Below are 24,270 nucleotides of genomic sequence, written 5' to 3'. Positions count from 1 at the left end.
GGTCGGAACCGAACCATATCCATATATGGAAGATTTCCATATATGGTCGAATTTTCCGGGGTGTCCCCCCGGCTGCCGCCCCGATGCGGCCGGCCCCCTTCCATGCTTCCATATATGGAATTTCCACCCGTGGAAAATTCTGAAATTCCCTATGGACTTCCATATATGGAATTCCAATGGAAATTGGTCAACATCCAAATACATAGAACATAGAAAATACAGCACAGAACAGGCCCTTCGGCCCACGATGTTGTGCCGAACCTTTGTCCTAGATTAATCATAGATTATCATTGAATTTACAGTGCAGAAGGAGGCCATTCGGCCCTTTGGGTCTGCACCGGCTCTTGGAAAGAGCACCATACCCAAACTCAACACCTCCACCCAACACCAAGGGCAATTTGGACATTAAGGGCAATTTATCATTGGCCAATTCACCTAACCCGCACATCTTTGGACTGTGGGAGGAAACCGGAGCACCCGGAGGAAACCCACGCAGACACGGGGAGGACGTGCAGATTCCGCACAGACAATGACCCAAGCCGGAATCGAACCTGGGACCATGGAGCTGTGAAGCAATTGTGCTATCCACAATGCTACCGTGCTGCCCTTAAGAACAAATAAATCTACATTATATCATTTTACCGTCATCCATGTACCTATCCAATAGCTGCTTGAAGGTCCCTAATGTTTCCGACTCAACTACTTCCACAGACAGTGCATTCCATGCCCCCACGACTCTCTGGGTAAAGAACCTACCTCTGATATCCCTCCTATATCTTCCACCTTTCACCTTAAATTTATGTCCCCTTGTAATGGTGTGTTCCACCCGGGGAAAAAGTCTCTGACTGTCTACTCTATCTAGTCCCCTGATCATCTTATAAACCTCTATCAAGTCGCCCCTCATCCTTCTCCGCTCTAATGAGAAAAGGCCTAGCACCCTCAACCTTTCCTCGTAAGACCTACTCTCCATTCCAGGCAACATCCTGGTAAATCTTCCTTGCACCTTTTCCAGAGCTTCCACATCCTTCCTAAAATGAGGCGACCAGAACTGTACACAGTACTCCAAATGTGGCCTTACCAAAGTTTTGTACAGCTGCATCATCACCTCACGGCTCTTAAATTCCATCCCTCTGTTAATGAACGCGAGCACACCATAGGCCTTCTTCACAGCTCTATCCACTTGAGTGGCAACTTTCAAAGATGTATGAACATAGACCCCAAGATCTCTCTGCTCCTCCACATTGCCAAGAACTCTACCGTTAACCCTATATTCCGCATTCATATTTGTCCTTCCAAAATGGACAACCTCACACTTTTCAGGGTTAAACTCCATCTGCCACTTCTCAGCCCAGCTCTGCATCCTATCTATGTCTCTTTGCAGCCGACAACAGCCCTCCTTACTATCCACAACTCCACCAATCTTCGTATCGTCTGCAAATTTACTGACCCACCCTTCAACTCCCTCATCCAAGTCATTAATGAAAATCACAAACAGCAGAGGACCCAGAACTGATCCCTGCGGTACGCCACTGGTAACTGGGATCCAGGCTGAATATTTGCCATCCACCACCACTCTCTGACTTCTATCGGTTAGCCAGTTCGTTATCCAACTGGCCAAATTTCCCACTATCCCATGCCTCCTTACTTTCTGCATAAGCCTACCATGGGGAACTTTATCAAATGCCTTACTAAAATCCATGTACACTACATCCACTGCTTTACCTTCATCCACATGCTTGGTCACCTCCTCAAAGAATTCAATAAGATTTGTAAGGCAAGACCTACCCCTCACAAATCCGTGCTGACTATCCCTAATCAAGCAGTGTCTTTCCAGATGCTCAGAAATCCTATCCTTCAGTACCCTTTCCATTACTTTGCCTACCACCGAAGTAAGACTAACTGGCCTGTAATTCCCAGGGTTATCCCTAGTTCCTTTATTGAACAGGGGCACGACATTCGCCACTCTCCAATCCCCTGGTACCACCCCTGTTGACAGTGAGGACGAAAAGATCATTGCCAACGGCTCTGCAATTTCATCTCTTGCTTCCCATAGAATCCTTGGATATATCCCGTCAGGCCCGGGGGACTTGTCTATCCTCAAGTTTTTCAAAATGCCCAACACATCTTCCTTCCTGACAAGTATTTCCTCGAGCTTACCAATCTGTTTCACACTGTCCTCTCCAACAATATCGCCCCTCTCATTTGTAAATACAGAAGAAAAATACTCATTCAAGACCTCTCCTATCTCATCAGACTCAATACACAATCTCCCGCTACTGTCCTTGATCGGACCTACCCTCGCTCTAGTCATTCTCATATTTCTCACATATGTGTAAAAGGCCTTGGGGTTTTCCTTGATCCTACCCGCCAAAGATTGTTCATGCCCTCTCTTAGCTCTCCTAATCCCTTTCTTCAGTTCCCTCCTGGCTATCTTGTATCCCTCCAATGCCCTGTCTGAACCTTGTTTCCTCAGCCTTACATAAGTCACCTTTTTCCTCTTAACAAGACATTCAACCTCTCTTGTCAACCATGGTTCCCTCACTCGACCATCTCTTCCCTGCCTGACAGGGACATACATATCAAGGACACGTAGCACCTGTTCCTTGAACAAGTTCCACATTTCACTTGTGTCCTTCCCTGCCAGCCTATGTTCCCAACTTATGCACTTCAATTCTTGTCTGACAACATCGTATTTACCCTTCCCCCAATTGTAAACCTTGCCCTGTTGCACGTACCTATCCCTCTCCATTACTAAAGTGAAAGTCACAGAATTGTGGTCACTATCTCCAAAATGCTCCCCACTAACAAATCTATCACTTGCCCTGATTCATTACCCAGTACTAAATCCAATATTGCCCCTCCTCTGGTCGGACAATCTACATTCTGTGTTAGAAAAGCTTCCTGGACACACTGCACAAACACCACCCCATCCAAACTATTTGATCTAAAGAGTTTCCACTCAATATTTGGGAAGTTAAAGTCGCCCATGACTACTACCCTATGACTTCTGCACCTTTCCAAAATCTGTTTCCCAATCTGTTCCTCCACATCTCTGTTACTATTGGGGGGCCTATAGAAAACTCCTAACAAGGTGACTGCTCCTTTCCTATTTCTGACTTCAACCCATACTACCTCAATAGGGTGCTACTCCTCGAACTGCCTTTCTGCAGCTGTTATACTATCTCTAATTAATAATGCCACCCCCCCACCTCTTTTACCACCCTCCCTAATCTTATTGAAACATCTATAACCAGGGACCTCCAACAACCATTTCTGCCCCTCTTCTATCCAAGTTTCCGTGATGGCCACCACATCGTAGTCCCAAGTACCGATCCATGCCTTAAGTTCACCCACCTTATTCCTGATGCTTCTTGCGTTGAAGTATACACACTTCAACCCATCTCCGTGCCTGCAAATACTCTCCTTTGTCAGTGTTCCCTTCCCCACTGCCTCATTACATGCTTTGGCGTCCTGAATATCGGCTACCTTAGTTGCTGGACTACAAATCCGGTTCCCATTCCCCTGCCAAATTAGTTTAAACCCTCCCGAAGAGTACTAGCAAACCTCCCTCCCAGGATATTGGTGCCCCTCTGGTTCAGATGCAACCCGTCCTGCTTGTACAGGTCCCACCTTCCCCAGAATGCGCTCCAATTATCCAAATACCTGAAGCCCTCCCTCCTACACCATTCCTGCAGCCACGTGTTCAACTGCACTCTCTCCCTATTCCTAGCCTCGCTATCACGTGGCACCGGCAACAAACCAGAGATGACAACTCTGTCTGTCCTGGCTTTCAACTTCCAGCCTAACTCCCTAAACTTGTTTATTACCTCCACACCCCTTTTCCTACCTATGTCGTTGGTACCAATGTGCACCACGACTTCTGGCTGCTCACCCTCCCTCTTAAGGATCCTGAAGACACGATCCGAGACATCCCTGGCCCTGGCACCCGGGAGGCAACATACCTTCCGGGAGTCTCGCTCGCGACCACAGAATCTCCTATCTAGTCCCCTAACCATTGAATCTCCTACAACTATTGCTTTTCTATTCTCCCCCCTTCCCTTCTGAGCCCCAGAGCCAGACTCCATGCCAGAGACCTGCCTTCCCCCGGTAGGTCATCCCCCCCAACAGCATCCAAAACGGTATACTTGTTTTGAAGGGGAACGGTCACGAGGGATCCCTGCACTGTCTGCCTGTTTGTTTTTTTCCCCCTGACTGTAACCCAGCTATTCTTGTCCTGTACCTTGGGTGTGGTTACCTCCCTGTAACTCTTCTCAATCACCCCCTCTGCCTCCCGGATGATCCGAAGTTCATCCAGCTTCAGCTCCAGTTCCCTAACACGGTCTTTGAGGAGCTGAAGTTGGGTGCACTTCCCGCAGGTATAGTCAGTGGGGACACAGGTGGTATCCCTCACCACCCACATCCTACAGGAGGAGCATGTAACTGGCCTAGCCTCCATCCCCTCTTACCTTAAAGAATATAGCTGCTGTGTGGACTAACTAGATCTCCGCCCTCCGACTCTGCTCCCAGTCAGCTACACTTCCTGTAAACTCCTGGCTCTCTTCGCACTCTTTGCGGAAATGTCGGAAACAAAATGAAAGGAGCACCTTACTCCCTCCTCACCTAACTCCCTCGGTCACCAAACTCTCACTATCGCACTCAAAAAGCACCACATTCAGCACTCCCTCGGTCACCAAACTCTCACTATCGCACTCAAAAAGCACCAAATTCAGCACTCAGTGCAAAAAAAAATAAAAAAATAAAAAATAAAGAAAGAAAATATGGCATTTAATTCCATATATGGTTTTGCGGGGTCGATATTAAATCCTATTTATGGAAGACATGTATTCCATGGGATTTCCACGGTCGGATTAACCCATATATGGAATCCGCCAGGCGGGGGGGGGGGGGTTTAGGGGCTAGGGGCACGAGCCGGCCAAAGGAGGGGCACTATTTCACAGGCCGGGTCCGCGAGCAGCCTCCGCCGGCGTGCACATGTGCAGCCACGGACCTGGCAATTTGGGGCATATCAGCTAGAGCCATATAATCCATATATGCAATTAAAATCCATGGTTTTCCGGGGCTCATCAGGCTACAGTAATCTATGTATCACCCCAGCTAAGGAGGCCACCCCAGATAAGGCCCTCCAGAGATCTCCCAGATAAGGAGCCCCCAGATAAGGAGCCCCCCAGATAAGGAGCCCCCCCCCCAGATAAGGAGCCCCCCTCGATTAGGAGTTCCCAGATCAGCCCCCCGGATGATCCCTGTGATGACCAGCCCCCAGAAAAAGAGCCCCCCAAATAAGATGCCCCCCAAATTATGGAGCACCTCTTTTAAAAAAAAAAGTAGACCCTCAAATAAACCCCTCTCCCCAGATAAGGAGCCACTCCCCGATATCCCCCCCCCCCCCCCCCCCAAATATGGAGAGTTCAATGGGAACGGGATGTCGCCCTCTGCTCTGTGGGATGTGATGTTTAAAGGGGAGGTCATATTGTACAATGTATGTCTGCCCAAGACCAGGAGAATGGGATTTTTCTAGCCTCTTATGAGAGGCTCTCTAGGTCGGAGCCAAGGGACGAGCGGGGAATCGCAGAGTTTTTAGAGGTCTGGTGTGTTCAAAAGTAGGGCGGAACTGGAGGCACCTCTGGGACTGGAGGAGGTCCGACAGCCCTAGGAAAGATGCAGACAGGGAAGGCACCGGGTGGTAGGAGGCATCGTTGGTTCCCAGTAGAATTTCATAAGAAGTTTGCTGGTCAGTTGGTTCTGTTACTGCTGGGGATGTGTAATGATTCCCTGGAGCAGTGTTCTCTTCCCGAGACGTTGGGACAGGCATCCATCTCTTCTACTGTAAAAGTATAAGGGTACCAAGGAGTGTGGGTCTTATCACCCGATTTGAAAGCTCAACGTGGAAGTGAAGCTTTTGGTCAACATCCTGATAGTGCGGTTAGAACCATCCTTTGTCCCGGAGTAGTTGGGGAGGATCAGACGGGATTTGTTAAAGGCCGAGGGTTTTCATCCAATGTGAGATGACTACACAATGATTCTCACCCCAGTGGCTGGGCCCGAGCCAGAGATAATCGTGTTGCTGTCTGCAGAAAAAGCATTCAACAGGGTTGAGTGGAGGTATCTTTTTACAGTCTTGGAAAAGTTTGTGTTGGGCACTGGGTATGTGCCATGGGTGCAGTTGTTGTACACAGCTCCTTCAGCCAGCGTGCGTATCAACATCATGGGCTGGATTCGATTCTCAGGCAATGCCCCCACGCCAACGTAGGAATGGTGGAGTTTCACACCAGAACAAATGGCGTAAAACAGCAACCGATCCTCCGTTTGGCTGGAGGCTAGCATGCAGGCAGCATAGGGCACCCGGCCCTCCCCTTTAAACATCCCATCCCACAGAGTAGAGGGCGAGACCATCCCGTTCCCATTGAACTCTCCACCGGCTCTAGCTGATATGCCCCGAATTGCCAGGTCCGTGGCTGCGCATGTGCACGCCAGTGGCCTGCACGTTACATGGCGGAGGCTGCTCGCGGACCCGCCTGTGAAATAGTGCCCCTCCTTTGGCCGGCTCGTGCCCCTAGCCCCTGATAAAACCCCCCCCCCGCCCGTGGATCGGCCCTCCCTCGACTAGTGGCGCTGGAATGAGTCCGCAGACGCCGCGCCGAGCTCCCGACCATACGCAACCGACGCCCACGGGAACTCAGACGGTCGGGGACGGAGCATCGGAGGGCGGCCCTCAGGATATGCCCAGAGGCCATCAATACATCTCCGAGTATGCCGCTTTGGATGGAGTGGCTTCGTGAAAGCGGCGCCAACCCCAATTTGGTCGGGAACTTTGATTCTCCGGTTGATCGCCGAACGTGATTTCACCCTCGCCGACCGGAGAATCCAGCCCCATGAGTTTAGGGTCGTTGAGGTTACATGGGGGACAAGACAGGGGTGCCCTAGTCTCACCTCTTGTTCGCGTTGGCGATTCAGCCATTGCCGATTGCCGATCGCACTGAGGACCTCGAATAAATGGAGAGGAACTGTTAGAGGTGCCCTTGTAAGCATATGACCTTCTGCTATACGGGAGGGAGCCGGGGCCAGTTGTGGGGAGATAATGAGTATATTGAAGAGCTCTAGCTCCTTCTTGGGATACAAATTAAATTTAGGGAAGAGTGAATATTTTGTTATCAACACTTCAACGAGGGGAGTGTATTGTGGGGTTTACCTTTCCACCTGGCCGTGACTAGCTTTCGGTATTTGGGAGTCCAGGTGTCTTGGGATTGGGGGCGGCTCCGTAAAATTGAATTACGGAGGTTCAAGACGTTCCTGTAAAGGTGGGACAGCTTTCCAATTAAGCCCTCCCTTCCACCCTATCCCTGTAACCCAATAGCCCCTCCTAACCTTTTTAGACATTAAGGGCGTGGCCAAACCACCTACTCTGCACATCTTTGAGTTGTGGGGATGAGATCCACGCCAACACGGGGAGAATGCGCAAACTCCACACAGATAGTGACCCGGGGCCAGGATAGAACTCGGGTCCTAACCACTGTGCCAATGTAGAGAAGGTGTTGGGAGACCCGGGTCTACCAGGGTGCAGATGGCGCCCAGGCAATGCAGAGGTCGAGTTTGGGGCACTGGTGATAGGTCTTTGCCTTTTGCTCCGGCAGTGTACTCTTCAAACCCGGTAGTTATCTCTATGGAGGCAACTCGGCAGCATTTCAAGCTGGAGTCAGCATCAAGGTGACTATTTGTATGAACCACTTGTCGGAAGCTGTGAAGTTGGATGCCACATTTTGTGGGGGGGGGGGGGGGGGGAAGGGAAGTGGGGGGAAGGGGCTGGAGAGAGAATGAGGGATTTATTTTTGGGTGTGGTTTGCCAGTAAATTGTGCCCCCACCCCCCAGAGTGCAGGAGCATAATGCCAGAAATGTGTGATACAAATAGTTACCACATAAGTTATTATCGGCTCATTACTCCTCTGACGTGATAGAGGACAGATTGCATTTGCCAGGAAGACGACCAGCATGAATGTAAACTCAGTGAAAATTCTGTGCAGGTTGAATCACAAAGAATAAATAGGTGAAGGGATAAGAGGAGAGTCTGTCGACTTTGATTATAAATACACATCATTTATTATCTCAAATGTACAATCCTTTGATTTCAAAATAATGAAGTGTTTACTGACGGTAGTATAACATCCATATTTGTATATTAAGCATTCTTTTAACCTTGCACTGAAAAATATTTCTTCTGTTTATTTGATAACTAAAATGTAAGAAGTAAAGTAGACAATATGTCAGAAGAGATAATAGGGCATTAATTTAGTTCCATGAGTGGATCAGGCTTGATTATGCTCAGCAGCAATGTCATACAAGGCTACGGATTAAATCACAAGTGGGAATAAAAGCCTTAAATAATTCCCTCCTACAGTGTAAGATTTATAGAGTTCTAACTGTTGGGCTATCACAGCTAAGCAATTCAGAATATATTTAAACATTTTTGATGGATGAAAAATTGTAGTGTTTATAAATCAAAAACTTCTATGAGGGGTTGCTAATAAAAATTTAAGCTAGAAAATATCACTCATGCATAAATCACAGTGTAAGTTTTATATGATTTATATTATTATTTTTATTCCATACGTAGTCATTTATTAGAAATCAATATCACTGAAAATAACTTGGTACTTGGTCTCTGATCACTATCGCCTTTGGGAATTTAGCTCTTGATAGCTTTTAAAATATGTTACAGTGCTCTATAATGAGTAGATTTTATTTATTTCATGCATCCAATTTGTGACAGTCAATTGGATAGAACTTTTTGCTTTGAAACTTCTCGGCATACACGTGAATCATGTTACTCTCAAAGCAAATTTATATAGTTCTGTGATGACCATCATATTGTAATGGAGCACAATCTTTACACAAGCTCTCTTACCCAATAATACTGGGTCTTTTCCAATGTCCCTGCTAAACTGTAACGATGTGGTTCTGTGCAGTATCCTGTAAGGTATTGCAAAGGCCATACTCTGTGATAAACAAGGTGTGGGCACGGCTGCACAAATAAATTTAAAGAGACTACGCATCAAAAAAAAGGTTGTGCGTGGGAATTATGTTTTTATGGGAATATTGGCCTGCCTTTATTGTGACCCTAGTCTCTTTCACTAAATGGTTATTGCATTACTTAAAATTTTTTTTTTTTTTTTCCAATTAAGGGGCAATTTAGTGTGGCCAATCCCCCTAACAGTCTATCGTCTGTTCCTATTTTAGTTGTTTCCAGTGACAGTGAAAGTGAATCCGAGTGCAGTTCCTCCAGCGAAGATGACAAAGTTTCAGCCAGCAGCTCAAAGGATCACAAGACAAGAAAAGGAAGCGAGGAGTCTGGTAGAAAAATGAAAGGTACAGCAGTCTGCTCAACTGAATTTGCTTCATTCACAATTAAAAAGCGCTTCGTGTAAAACATTCCAACACTTGGTTGCCCTGGCGTCAACTGCACAATGTAGACAGAAAATCTGACTGCATCACAGTCCCACTGAAATGTGGATCTCTACATCTGCAGCTGGACTAAGAACCAAATGCAGAGAGCCAGTGCTAGCTAGGCTTATCATCCATTATCGTCAAGACTGAAACAGTTTTTGAGATAAAACACGAAAGCACTGAGATAAAAATTGATTTGCATATATAGCCACAAGGTGGGATTTTGTTGAATATTTTGATGTATTTTGAATAAGCATGTGCGGCAGAATTCTCCGTTCCTGAGACGCCGGGGCAAAATTTGTGGACTTTCATGACAGCAAAGCTTGCGCTGCACCTGGATCTTGGGGGAGCTAGCACCAGCGCCATGTAGAACACCATTGATTCCAATAAGTAACGCTGCGGGATTTGCCGTATCTGTGATTGACTGTTGGGAGGCTGACAAGCTGCTGCCGCATATACACACCACTCCCTACACACTCATCCCAGCCAAGAAGATGGCCCTGGTTGTGCTGGAGTGCCATCCCGCTGATGGGTCGGCTGGGGCCAGAGGGAACCTAGGGGCGTTGCCAGGGGCACTCACCCATACGGCCAATGGGCAGTCAGTGGCATGCGCAGCTGCATGGCTGCTTTTCAGGCCGCGGCAATCGTGTTTCGTGTCAGTCCACCCAATCCCATCGCCCACCTCCTGGCCACCCCCCCCCCATTCCTCCCCCGGACCTGGCAGAAGCCCCCAGGCCAGCGGCAGGACTTTCAGCACACTATTGTGATGTTGGACACTTTCTGTAGCCCCGCCTCTCACTCTCTCTCTCTCCCTTAGCAGCCGCGGCACCTGTTTCATGATTTTTAAAAGCACAAGTGAACATTGCCATTGGAAATGCGCCCCAGTGGAGGCGAGAATCGTGGAGGCCCCGGGAAATACCGGGTCAGGCCCATTAATGATATGCCAAAGGTGTTTACTGTATGTGAGGAGTGGAATGCATTGTCGCCACTGTCGAGGCACCGGAGAATTGCGATTTGGTATAAAAACGGCGCCATGATTTCGGCGTCAAAAGCCATTATCCACCCAATCACGTTTCCCGATTCCGGCATCAGATGACGGAGTATCCCGCCAGTGGTATATCATTGAGGTCTTTGATTCTAAAACCTATTCCTCATCCTTTCCCCTCTGTAAAGTGGGTAGTCTATCGATTGCATTTGGCTTTGGGTATTTATACCTCAGGGATAATTATATTCTTAAAGGGATATCTACTTGCCTGGGATTCATCATCATAATAATAATCTTTATTGTCACAAGTAGGCTTACATTAACTCTGCAATGAAGTTACTGTGAAAAGCCACTACTTGCCACATTCCGGCGCCTGTTCGGATACACAGAGGGTGAATTAAAAATGTCCAAATTACCTAATAGCACGCCTTTCGGGACTTGTGGGAGGAAACCGGAGAACCCGGAGGAAACCCATGCAAACGCTGGGAGAACGTGCAGATTCCGCACAGACAGCGGCCCAAACCGGGAATCGAACCTGGGACCCTGGCGCTGTGAAGCCATAGTGCTTACATGTAAATGAATATGTGTCACAATCATCACAATTATATGTGTGCTTAATTTGTCTTTGGTTGTTTTTTAAAATAAATTTAGAGTACCCAATTAATTTTTTCCAATTAAAGGGCAATTTAGTGTGATCAATCCACCTACCCGGCACATCTTTTGGGTTGTGGGGGCGAAACCCACGCAAACATGGGGAGAATGTGCAAACTCCACATGGACGTGAATGTAGCTCAATCTATCACACAACCAGCCTCCCATCCATTAACTCTATCTATAATTCCCACTGCTTCGGAAAGGCAGCCAGCATAATTAAGGACCCCACGCACCCCGGACATACTCTCTTCCACCTTCTTCCGTCAGGACAAAGATACCAAAATTTGAGGTCAACCGACTCAAGAACAGCTTCTTCCCTGCTGCCATCAGACATTTGAATGGACTTACCTTGTATTAAGTTGATCTTTTCTCTACACCTTGCTATAACTGTAACATTATATTCTGCAGTCTCTCCCTCCTTCCCTATGTACGGTATACATTGTTTGTACAGCATGCAAGAAACAATACTTTTCAGTGTATACTGATACATGTGACAATAATAAATCAAATCAAATCAAATCAAAAGACAGCGACCCAGAGCCGGGATCGAACCTGGGACCTCGGCGCCGTGAGGCAGCAATGCTAACCACTGCGCCACTGTGCTGCCCTTAATTTGTCTTTGGTAATTTCTTCCAGCTAGTGACACCAAATGAAGCAAAATAATATTTGCACTTTGCACGTGTAGATTTTACAATTGAACATGTAAGCATGAGAACTGGGCAGCATGGTAGCATAGTGGTTAGCACAGTTGATTCACAGCTCCAGGGACCCAGGTTCGATTCCCAGCTTGGGTCACTGTCTGTGCGGAGTCTGCACTTTCTCCCCGTGTTTACGTGGGTTTCCTCCGGGTGCTCCGGTTTCCTCCCACAGTTCAAAGATGTGTGGGTTAGGTGGATTGGCCATGCTAAATTGCCCTTAGTGTCCAATAAAGTTGGGTGGGGTTACGAGGATAGGGTATGGGCTTGGGTAGCGTGCTCTTTCCAAGGGCTGGTGCAGACTCGATGGGCTGAATGGCCTCCTTCTGCACTGTAAATTCTATGATTCTATGAACATTGAACATGTTCAATAACGTCCGTACAAGGTACAATGAAAATCTCCTGAGAGTATAACAGCTAGAAGAATGGCATGTTAATTACCTGGCCAAATGTACAATGTAATAGGAATCATTATTAATTACTTTTAGAATTATAGAATCTTGCAGCATAGAAGGAGGTCATTCAGTCCATCGTGTCTGTGTCAGATTTTTGAAAGACCTCCCAATTTAATCCCACACTCCAGCTATCCACTCCCATATAATTTGCACATATTTTAAGTCTAAGGATTTAGAGTAGCTACATTAATATAAAATTATCGTCAAGTGGAAAGCTAGGTTTAGAAAGTCTAACTGAGAAAGATAACAAAGTTACCAGTCTTTCCAAGGAGAATGAAAACTATCCATGTTACCTGGTTGCTTTAATAAAATTAACCTCTTGGCTGGTCACCTATGATATCAGTGATATTTTGAGATTTACTCATCGGCTTAAAACTCCTGACCTTCATTAAAAAGGGAATTCAAAGTTCAGAGGTAGAATTTCATAGAGGAAAAGAATAGAAAATCCTTTTGAGAATCCGTTAAATTGAAAGAAGAAAAAAAACTGGCTGAACATAACAGGGAACCCATTAGAACTGATTACCTTTTGATACTTGGCTATTAATTTCTTTAAAACTTCTAATAACATTGATACCCTCCAAAAACTGCATGCTGCTGATTTATTGTCTTGCAGTTTCTAGCTCTCAGCCAACCAGTAGAACTCCAGGTAACTATCAGTTGACAAATACTTCATCCGGGAGTCGAACCAGCCTTGGTAGTGAGCGCGGAGGGGGTTCAAGCGCCACAGAGAGCTACAGTGGGGATGTCCTTGGTGATGATGACAACAATGACTTCGACAAGAACTCACTAGGTTAGTACCACATAACTTGTACCACTCTGAGTGGCTCTGTAATTCTGCAGGGATTAAATATAAACTGTCTAAGGTGAGTTTTAACATTTCTGCAGTGATCAACTTAAGTATGGCAACATCAACAATTGTTAGTTTATTCTGAAAGTATAGTTTGAAGAAAATGCATTATTTGCAAAGGCCACAAATGCGCTATTTTCATGGTGTTATTTCTGTAAAAGTAATTTCACAGTACAATGCAATAAAATTGGCAGGATTCCTTTTCATAAGCATTTTATATATCTATATTTGAAACTAATAAATGATGCATGTTACTCATGTTGAAATTGCATTTATTATTTTGTATGAAAGAATGTATGAGGTACCTTTCATGTTGTTCTCTAATAACCATTGGGGTTACTGTTGGTTCAGTTAACTAAAAAGAAATTGGCAATTTGAGGATTAGCAAAGGAATACTGCAACTTGAATAAATGGGAAATACTGGTGCGGATAAAAAAGAACAATCTCAAAACATTTTTGTTTTGATTTGAAACATGAACAAGTTAGTAAAGTTGAGAAATGGGGTTGTAAACTCTGAACAAAATAACTTGTGTTGTCATCAATGCTGCTGAAAGTCATCATTCAGATAATGCATTTGAAAAGTATTTAAGTGAACAGCAATGTAGTATCTGTTTAACAAATAGGCAACGATTTGATTGGACGCCACAAAAGTAGTACAGCTGACGGAGGTCATTTGGTCCATCCAAATTTGCAATATTTACACATTAATAAACAGCCTCTTGAATGATTCTCATATTTGCTGCCATTCATTGCAAATCACTTTTCCCGCTAGCAGCACACCCCTGGTCGCACGTTTCCCCGCCGCTTGGGGTGGTTTCAATGGGAAATCCCATTGACAAGTGGCGGGAAGATGGAATCCCACTGCCAGCGAACATCGAGAATCACGTGGCTGGGGGACCAGAGAATCCCATTCCCAGCATTTAAAATATTCAGACTGTATCTGAAATGTACTGAAAATGCATCTGGATTGTATGCCAGTTCAAATAACACTGAACCATTATCATAATTGTCTCTTTTGTAGCACGTGAAATCAAGCAAGTCCAGCAGTTTGATAAAACCACATTACAAAGGCACACCACTGCAGATGCTGGATATCTGAAATAAAAACAGAAAATGCTGAAAGTACTCAGCAGGTGAGACTGCGTCTGTGGAGGGAGAAACAGAGTCGATGGGCGGAATCTTGTTGTGGCATCGGGGGTCACGCCTGCTGGCTGGAGAGTCAGCAAGAAACCCAGTCTGCCTCTTGTCAGGAAGGCCCACTGAACCACAAGCCAATCAGGCAGTGGCAAGGCCAGCGGTGGGTCTTCGCCTATTATCAAGACCTCGAGGTGGGTGTCGCCTGCTGAGAGCTGGCAGCCACTCAGCGGCACCACTGGGTAGGCTGGGACTGCTGCTGAAAGGACCAGAGGGCCAGGATCGCAGAGTGACCAGGCCACAGGTAAGTAATGGGGGTGGGGCATCAAGGTGTGTGGGGCATGGGATGAATGGGTACCTAAGGGTGGCAGCAAGGGCAAGGGATGACTTTCAGTCACCCCACCTGCCTTCCAATGTTCAGTCCTGCGATCAGGTACCATGCTGCCTGATTACATGCCCTTCACACCTTCAGGCTCACCATCACCTGAAGAATAATATTCTGCCTGATGACTTTTTGTCAGAACTGGCAAAAGTTGGAGATAAAACAGGCTTTAAGCGACTACAGTTGTAGGGAAATGAGGAACGGGAAAGAACAAAATGGAAGGCCTGTGATTGGGTGGAAGAGATTGAATGAGAAAAGAGATGATGGTGCAAATCAATGGGATAAATGGAGAAAAATGGATGGGTCGAGGGGAGAGGTAATAGGTAAAATAGAATCATCACCAATAGTTGCTGCCCCCCCAAAAATGGGCAGAGTTTATGATTTGAAATTGTTGAACTCAGCAACCTTGTTTCGAAGAAGGGTGTTATTGATTCAAAACGTTAACTTTATTTCTCTTTCCACAGATGCAGCCAGACCTGCTGAGTTTTTCCGGCACTTTCTGTTGTTACTTCAGATCTCCAGCATCCACAATATTTTGCTTTTATTTCACTATAAATAACCCTTGACAGTTATCCCTTACTGAATAGCGAGGGCGGTGGGAGGTTCTGGAGTTTAAATGATGTACTAATTCATGTTCATCAATGAAAAATCTTTCCAGCCTGAAATATATTTTATATTTGTGTAATGTCAATTTCAACATTGATGGCAAAGTTCCATATTTTTAAAATAATATATTTAAAGTTTATGAGAATTCATCTTCTACCTCAAACGCGTGTATGTTCCACTAATATATTTTGCCTGTAGATTATATTAAAAGTGATGGATAATTACATTTACTTCTGGCCTGTGAGAATGCTTCAGTGTGACTGGCTGCTTACTCTCATAGCTGTTATCAGTGCTGCTTGATACCTAGAGGCACCAGATTTAATCTCCTGTCGGGAGAGGGCAAGTCCATGGAACAAAGTTTGCATGATCTTTGTAGGCTGCTGAAGGAGAAATCCAGGCCATTGAAAGGTGTTCTGGGAAGTAGAAATGGTGACTGGGTGAGGGTCAAAGTTCATAAGATGTAGGAGCAGAATGAGGGCATTTGGCCCATTTGGTCTGCTCCGCCATTTGATTACGGCTGATCTCAACCTGGCCTTAACTCCACGGGCCTGCCCATACTCCATAACCCTTCAACCCATTACCAATTAAAAATCTGTCTAACTCCTCTTTAAATTTACTCACTGTCCCAGCATCCACCACACTCTGAGTAGTGAGGTCCACAGATTCACAACCTTTTGGGAGAAATCCTCAACCCCGTTTTAAATTTGCTACCTCTTAACCTAAGGCTATGACCTCCCGTTCTAGAGGAAGCATCCGCTCGACGTCTACTTTATCCATACATTTTTTCAACATGTATAACTCAATTTGATCTCGTCTCATTCTTCTAAAGTCTAGAGTATAGGCCAAAACTGTTCAATCTTTCTTCATACAGCAAACCCCTCATCTCTGGAATCAACCTAGTGAACCTCCTCCAAACTGCCTCATTACATCTTTCCTCAAATAGGGGAATCAAAACTGTGCACAATACTGTGGGTGTGGTCTCACCAATGCCTTGTATAGTTGCAACAACACTTCCTTACCTTTATACTCTATTCATTTAGTTATAAATGAAAACATTCCATTCACATTCTTTATTGTCTTTCTTGATTAGTGTGTTACGGAGAGAAGGAGCCCTTGGGAATACTGAAATGGGAGAGCAGGGGAAAGATGGGTTTGATGGAAGCTTCATACTGGATGACAACTATGCCATCATCCATGCCAGTAATTCAGTATGTCTTCATCTTTCCTCAACTGCCTCAATTTTCCCCACTGTGGCTGATGGGGTCATCAACATATCCATTCCCGTTCCTGCAATTCTGCTCTCACCTCTTCCCCTCCCTCCTGGGACCTTGATTTGGTTCTGCTTGGCCTCACCTTCTGCTCCACCTGCCACCTTATTCGATAGATCATTGTCCGGCATTACTGCCGGTCTGCTATCACCACCGGACACATCTACCTTGACCTCTTTCCAATATTTCAAAGAGAATGTTTCCTCTATGGGACCTTGGTACACTCCTCGGTCACACCTGACACCCCTGCATCTTTCCCTGGAACGTTCCTGTGAAAGCAGATGCAATTCAACACCTGCCCTTTTACCTTCCACTTGTTGAAAGCTCCAAATACTATATTCCTTCAATATACTGTATTTGCTGCTCACAATGTGGTCTCCTCCAAATTGGGACAGCCAAATACAGATTGTGTGACTGCTTTGCAAAACACCTCCATTCAGTCCAAGGCATGACCCTGATCTTTTGGTCACCGATCATTTATTTCTGTACTGCGTTCTCATTTTGACTTCCCTTTCGTTGGTCTCCTGCTCTGCTCTCCAATGAAGCTCAACACAAGCTCGAATAGGAATATCTCAGGCGCGATTCTCCGACCCCCCACTGGGTCAGAGAATCGCCGGCGGCTGGCATGAATCCCGCCCCCGCCGTGTCCCAAATTCTCCGCCACCAGAGATTCAGCGGGGGCGGGAATTGCGCCGCGCCGGTCAGCGGGAATCGCGCCGGTCGGCGGGCCCACCCATCCGCCGATTCTCCGGCCCGCGATGGGCTGAAATCCCGCCGCTGTCAACCCTCGCCAGCCGGCGTGGATTAGACCTCCTTTTGAATGGCGGGACAAGGCGGGCAGGCTCCGGGGTCCTGGAGGCGCGCGGGGCGATCTGGCCCCGGGGGTGCCCCCACAGTGGCTTGGCCTGCGATCGGGGCCCACCGATCCGCGGGCGGGCCTGTGCCATGGGGGCACTCTTTTTCTTCCGACTTCGCCATGGTCTTCACTATGGCGGAGGCGGAAGAGACCCCATCCCCTGCGCATGTGCGGGGTTGCCGTGAGCGGCCGCTGATGATCTCGCGCATGCGTTGCCCGGCGAAGTCCTTTCCTGCCAGCCGGCGGAGCGGAAACCGCTCTGGCGCGGGCCTAGCCCCTCAAGGTGAGGGTTTGTCCCCTAAAGGTGCGGAGAATTCCTCACCTTTGGGGCGGCCCGACTGATCCGCGCCGTTTTTGGCGCCGGGTAACGGACATCGCGCCGTTTGCAGAGAATCCCGCCCCTCATCTTTTGATTTTGCACTGCGGCCGATGGATATTATTTTTAAAATACTTTTGGGAATATGGTGGCATTCGGTAAAGAAGGCTGTGTGTGCATGTGCATGATTAATTAAACTGGAGGAAGGTTAATAGAGACAGCTTGCCTGTGAGAGCGGAGAGATAAAAGAGTAAAGGTGCTCGGTTCATGCATTTGTAATGAAGGGTTATGGTGGGTATCTATTTACAAGTAAATAGATTGGGTTTAAAATTTGCATTGTGAGCTAAGTAGGGACTTGACCTTTCAGCTGTTAATTTTCAAAGGGAAGTTCCGAAGTGACAGGAACTTTTACAACTTACAAAGAGAAGGTATATAAAATTTTATTGACCCCTGGGAGTAGAGACAAAATAGGAAAACATGAAAATCCTGATAATTGGAAAAGTTAGTTCAATTAGGTGTTTGTGGATAACGAGACGAAGGGGGAAAAGTATTTTTAAGTAAAGGTATCTAGCCGAGTTGAGGTGGCTGCGTGGGGGTATGTCCTGAGACCAGATCTGTGCTGGGAAAACATTGCGAACCTGAAGCAGCCATCCAATCAAGGCAGAAAAGTTTGTAATCAGAAAACAGCCTGTTTTTGAACCTTTCTTTTGGATTTCCATATCAGAATGGAAGTGTTTGAGGAGTCGTGTGATATACCTTTATTAAAGTGACAGCAGTTCTTTACCTTGGAAAGTATAACTGGATGTGTATAGGTAAAAATCCAGAAGGGATGTGTTGCCAAGTAGGTAGTTTACTTGTGTGTTCTGACCAAGTAGATTTTTTGGGGGTTGCGCTGTGAGACTGTTTTAACCATGTAACTTTAATCTTATGTGCGAAGGTTTGTTGTCTTGTTAATAGATCTTTAAATTTTTGAAATCCTCATGGTGTTACTGAAGTTTGATGCATTTGAGGCCAGTAGCTTTTCCTCCTCATTTTCAAAATAGGGGGAAAAAAGCTTTATGATCAGGTTTCCCTTCGTGATCTGGCTTGCTCAGCAAATAACATCTATTTTGGTTGTAATAGTCACTTTACAGCCTTCTGGACTCAAAATTGAGTGCAACAATTTCAGATCATAACTTGCCTGCCCATTTCCTTTGTTGGCAATGATTCTGGTATTCCCAATTACACCAACTTCAGAAGAATCTTTTGTTTCTTCACTTTTCCAATTACCATATCATTTTACTCGTGCTTGATCTCTCCTGCTGTCCACCCCATGACAGATCTCCCCTCTTGTTTATTCCCCACCTACCACTTTCACTGCCTCTGTATTTGCTGAAAATCTGTTACATCTCTATTTTTCCAGTTCTGAATTAAGTCATCCATTTGAAATGTCGACTCTTTCTATCTCCATAGATGCTGCCAGACCTACTGAGTATTTCCAGTACTTCGAGATGAAATCATAACGTTGCCTCAGACATGTTTCATTATTGATATACATGAATCATAAATGTGAATCTTTTAATTGCTGTTTATGTCTGCAGAACTCAATTGCACATGTTACATGGAAAGGAGTTTATTTTTTGCATTGTAAAAGTCAGGAGAGGAAGATGCTGTTTACCACTCAGCTCTTGTATGAGGGCTGTATTGATATGAAAAATCAATGTTTAAAATTATCCTTTCGTTTTTTTTAATGTAGTTTTGCAATTAAAATAGCTGTCTTTATGGAAATCTTTCTTCATGTTGCAAAGAAGTTTCTAAAGGTTAGTGCATAATGTGCTCCCAGAATTGTTTAGGTTAAGACGTGTTCTAAATTTTATTAATAAAAGTAATTATCTGATACCATGCAAATCTTGTCACATTTTATGCATGTAAAATACTCAAGTTTAAATTTAAGTAACACAAATGTCATATATGAAATATGCAAACTCGTGTTTGGAGTATGCATACGAAAAGCTGGATAAAAGCATGGTTAGTTTTTTTAAATGTTTGACCTTAGAAGGCCTTTGATGGGGTAGGAAATCCGATGCAATACACCTGCTTTTTATGGAATGTGTATGTGCCCATTATTGCAAAGCTTGGTTCGCTCCATTTTATATCCCCTGTATGTTTTGATAGAGAACTTGCACTGTTTTTGCTTCAGGGCAACACAAAGCAAAATCCCAAAGATATTTTATTGAAACGTATACTTTCACCATGCAACCCGTGTCTAAAGAGTCAGGTTCTTACAATGGAGAAATGGAAGTGCATATCCTGCATATTAAAAAAATGTAATTTATTTCAGAAAGGTTGGATAGCAAAGAGTCTGCCACAGTATTATAAAACATGTCTAAACAAATCTGAAAACAATTGTTGTATTTTCGAACCAAGTTCTCTTCGCAACAAATCGGGCTGTAAACATCATAAATGAGGACCTACTCATTTGGTAGATCAAATCAGGGCAGGACCTACTCAGTTAATGGTAGGGTGTTGGGGAGAATTACAGAACAAAGAGATCTAGGAGTACAGGTTCATAGCTCCTTGAAGGTGGAATTGCAGGTGGACAGGGTGGTGAAGAAGGCATTTAGCATGCTAGGTTTTATTGGTCAGAATATTGAATACAGGAGTTGGGACGTCTTGTTGAAGGTGTACAAGACATTGGTAAGATCACACATGGAATACTGTGTTCAGTTCTGGTCACCCTATTATAGGAAGGATATTGTTAAACTAGAAAGAGTGCAGAAGAGATTTACGAGGATGCTACCAGGACTTGATGGTCTGAGTTATAAGGAGAGGCTGGATAGGCTGCGACTTTTTTCCCTAGAGCGTAGGAGGCTTAGGGGTGATCTTATAGAGGTCTATAAAATAATGAGGAGCACAGATAAGGTAGATAGTCAACATCTTTTCCCAAAGGTAGAGAAGTCTAGAACTGGAAGGCAGAGGTTTAAGGTGAGAGGGGGAAGATACAAAAGAGACTATAGCTGAAATTTCTTCACACAGAGGGTGGTGAGCATCTGGAATGAGCTGCCAAAGGCAGTGGTAGAGGCAGTTACAATTTTCTCCTTTAAAAAAACAGTTAAGACAGTTACATGGGCAAGGTGGGTATAGAGGGATATGTGCCAAATGCGGGCAAATGGGACTAGCTTAGTGATAGAAACTGGGCGCCATGGACAAGCTGGGCCGAAGGGCTTGTTGCCATGCTGTAAACATCTATAGATCTCTGCAACAATCCTATTATTCGCTTGTGTTTTACAAAGGTACTTAATTTGTGCGGTAAAAAGATGTGTAACATTTGTCAGTGTTCCGGTTCAGGCAGATGCTCAGTTCTGACAGTAATTCTTTGTGCAGTCGTCGAAACAAAAATATGAAATAGTGCTTATTGTCTCTTTGATTGCTGTCCCTTTGGAAATCATCTCCATCAGGTTATATTTTAAAAACATAATTAGTGGCAGTAATCAAAATACCACTTTGTTTTATAGTGCATACTTATTTGAGGGTTTCCCTCACCATGGCAATAATACTGCTATTTACATTCAGTGCCAAAACAACATGACAACCATTATTAGTGTTGCTATTGAAATGTTAATTATAAACTCTGACTTTCAATGTATTGCAATGTCAAAATCAACATGTTTCATTGCAATGCCATAGAATGATGGTTATGCACAACACTTCTGAGCAAGAAAGCAATGCCCTAAAAGTAATATTGTTCTTTTTAATTTCAATCTATGTACAACATTCAGAAAGGTGCATTCAATCTGTCCTCAGAGTAACAGAGGGAAATGTATGCTTATATAACAATTGTTGTATTCATGCAGTGATATTGCATACATTTAGGGCAGCATGGTAGCATTGTGGATAGCACAATTGCTTCACAGCTCCAGGATCCCAGGTTTGTTTCCCGGCTTGGGTCACTGTCTGTGCGGAGTCTGCACATTTTCCCCGTGTGTGCGTGGGTTTCCTCTGGGTGCTCCGGTTTCCTCCCACAGTCCAAAGATGTGCGGGTTAGGTGGATTGGCCATGCTAAATTGCCCATAGTGTCCAAAATTGCCCTTAGTGGTGGGTGGGGTTACTGGGTTATGGGGATAGGGTGGAGGTGTGGACCTTGGGTGGGGTGCTCTTTCCAAGAGCCGGTGCAGACTCAATGGGCCGAATGGCTTCCTTCTGCACTGTAAATTCTATGATCTATACTCCAGCATTTCTCCATGAGAACAGATTTAGGGAGCAAAAATGTGACCATTTGGTCCACATACAGTGCTGTTGTATTTATTTTAATTTTGAGAATATAAGTGACACATTAAATTGAAATAATGGTATGCCAAAGGCCCGATAATGAAAACGTCTTTAGACTAAGAAACATATAGCAATTCATATTGTTAATATTTCCAAAATTTTCATGCCAGATGCAAGCATAATAGATTCTGAATATAGTAGGTCAAAGAATTGGGCACCATTAAGTTGTTGAGGGTAATTGTTATTTTTATTTTGTGCAATGGAGATTGCACAATAGTGAATAAATTATTTTACAAACACAAGTGGGACGTATTCTGGGAAGAGTCCCATTTTAAAAATATTGACAAAAAATGAACTGGTTTCATGAATATTTTCACCAAAAGTATTGCTTCTGTCTTTGTAACCCCAAGTGATAACCGTTCTTTGTCTCTTTTATGATCCCCTGTAATTGAGAAAAGAGTTTTTTGCTACTTTTAGTCCTTCCAGCACAGAGTTGACATGCAGTCTAATTTATCGGGCGTAATATATGCTCTGCAAGTGTTTTAAATTGAATTTCTTTATGTCTGCTACAGGTTGTCATTGAATGGGCCAGGGTCCAGGCATCCTCCCAATCTCTGTCATCCAGGAATTGTTCCCGTTCTCCTTCCCAAGATGTCCGGGTTGGAGATGTTGATTCTGATGTCTTATGAATAAAATAATTGTATAAACCTGATACAAGTCCTTGAGTCATTTTTTTTGCTCACACAACTTTAACTCCAGGGTGGTTCATTTGCTGAACTTCCTGCTGGCTAACATTGTCGCTTGGGGCTAGAGAAAAATCTTTCCTGTACCAATTCATAGCTGAATCTGGTATGTTCCAGTTTTTTAATCTGTTTTATTCATGAGATTTTCAAGAGGCAAATTCTTTTTTGAGTTTCAGTGTTTAAACCATTCAATCCTGGTTTGCGTTGTGAAGCTTTGGTTGCTGCATGCGATCAATAGTGAAAGCCCAAAATAGGTTTTTGAAGTGGTAGTGTGGTTTCAGAACAAGTAGCTGGTTGTTAGGTAGGCTTTAACTTGAGCAGATATGTTTTGTTTGGATCCACGTTGAAAATTAGCTTCCATTAAGATTTTGCATTTCACTCCCAAGAAGGAATTTTGAAGAAGCCAAAATCAAATTTTGTGGCTGGGTTGTCCATTACCTGCAGTTGGTTAACTGTGAGATTGCAGAAGGCCATTGGCAATCATTTACTGTGTTCCAATTGCACACTGTGATGCTGAGATAAACTACAATCCAATATGTGAAAGTGCTAAAATAGTTAAGAAAAATGTTCAATAAGTATTGGAATCACTCATGAATCTGCCGATTTTTGCTTAATCCCATTCTCTCCCTCGCCCTCCTTTTTAAAATTTCTATTTGAGTTAGCCAATCATTTAAGTTTTTACCTTTCTTCAAAACTGAAAGTACTTTATTTGGGGTCAAATTCATTGAGCCTTCGCTTTTAAACTGACTGCTTTCTGAGAATGTTGACAGCTCATCCAAGAGCTCATCCAGTTCAATCGATAGTCTGAATTTTGTGTTAACCAGAGCTAGTAATACCTTAAGAAATTAGATAATACCTTAAGAAATTAGATTATACCCTCATAAATAACCTGGTGACATAAGAACATAGGATCAAGAATGAAATTGCCATTCAACCCCCTAGCCTGTTCCTCATTGGTCGGAAAATGACTTCGCATAGTTTTGTCTATTCACTTAATATATTAATGTTTCTTTGTAATTTTGCGCTCCCATTTACACGCTATCATTTTCCCACCAATCTCTGTGTCATCAGCAAACTTGGATCGCCAAACACTATTATGTTATCTAAATTATTAATAAGTCTAATGGATGGTTAAGGCCCCAGCATAGATCCTTGTGGAATACCAGTATCCAATCCTTCCAATTCAAGTACATGCATATTTTCTATTCTCTCTGCCTCCTGCACCTAACTAATTACCTAACCAAGTCAATAATTTGCATCCTGTTCCATGAGCTTTAATTTTAGCTAGTAGTTTCTTTTGTGGATCCTTATTGAATGCCTCCTGGGCGTCCACATTAACTACATCCAGGGACATTTCTCTGTTCGCTCCTTCATCAAACAAATAAATTTGGTTTGTTGGGCATGGCACACCCTTCTTAAGTCAATTTTGGCTTCTCTATTAGCCTTTTAAAATGGTGTGCAGATTTCTTCTTTACCTTGAAGACAAACTTACATGTTCACCATGAAACTTTCAGGACTAGAGTGTGTCTGCAAGTTACACAACGGAGAGAGATGTCTCAATGTGATTTTTCTGAATGATAACACGAATGTGAAGCAGCTCTTCCACCCTACCATAAATTGCCTT

General features: G+C 44.4%; 1 protein-coding gene across 10 annotated transcripts in view; it reads left to right on the top strand.

The window, feature by feature from the left end:
• Nucleotides 1–22,620, top strand: part of LOC140386791 (rab effector Noc2-like) — a 291,632-nt gene extending 269,012 nt beyond the window's left edge. For 5 of the 10 annotated variants that reach the window (XM_072469490.1, XM_072469492.1, XM_072469491.1 and 2 more), the window contains 4 exons: nucleotides 9,251–9,379; nucleotides 12,860–13,036; nucleotides 14,115–14,226; nucleotides 22,476–22,620. In XM_072469490.1, coding sequence (XP_072325591.1) covers nucleotides 9,251–9,379; nucleotides 12,860–13,036; nucleotides 14,115–14,197 — 389 coding nt within the window. In that variant the 3' untranslated portion in view covers nucleotides 14,198–14,226; nucleotides 22,476–22,620. The other 5 variants (XR_011933672.1, XM_072469498.1, XM_072469495.1 and 2 more) reach the window with 5 other exon arrangements.
• The last annotated feature ends 1,650 nt before the right edge of the window (nucleotides 22,621–24,270 follow it).

Source organism: Scyliorhinus torazame, chromosome 12, assembly GCF_047496885.1.
Source record: "Scyliorhinus torazame isolate Kashiwa2021f chromosome 12, sScyTor2.1, whole genome shotgun sequence".
In the NCBI taxonomy this organism is placed as follows: Eukaryota; Metazoa; Chordata; class Chondrichthyes; order Carcharhiniformes; family Scyliorhinidae; genus Scyliorhinus; species Scyliorhinus torazame.
The sequence above is the reverse complement of the archived record's forward strand: the minus strand, read 5'-3'. Positions and strand labels throughout refer to the sequence as shown.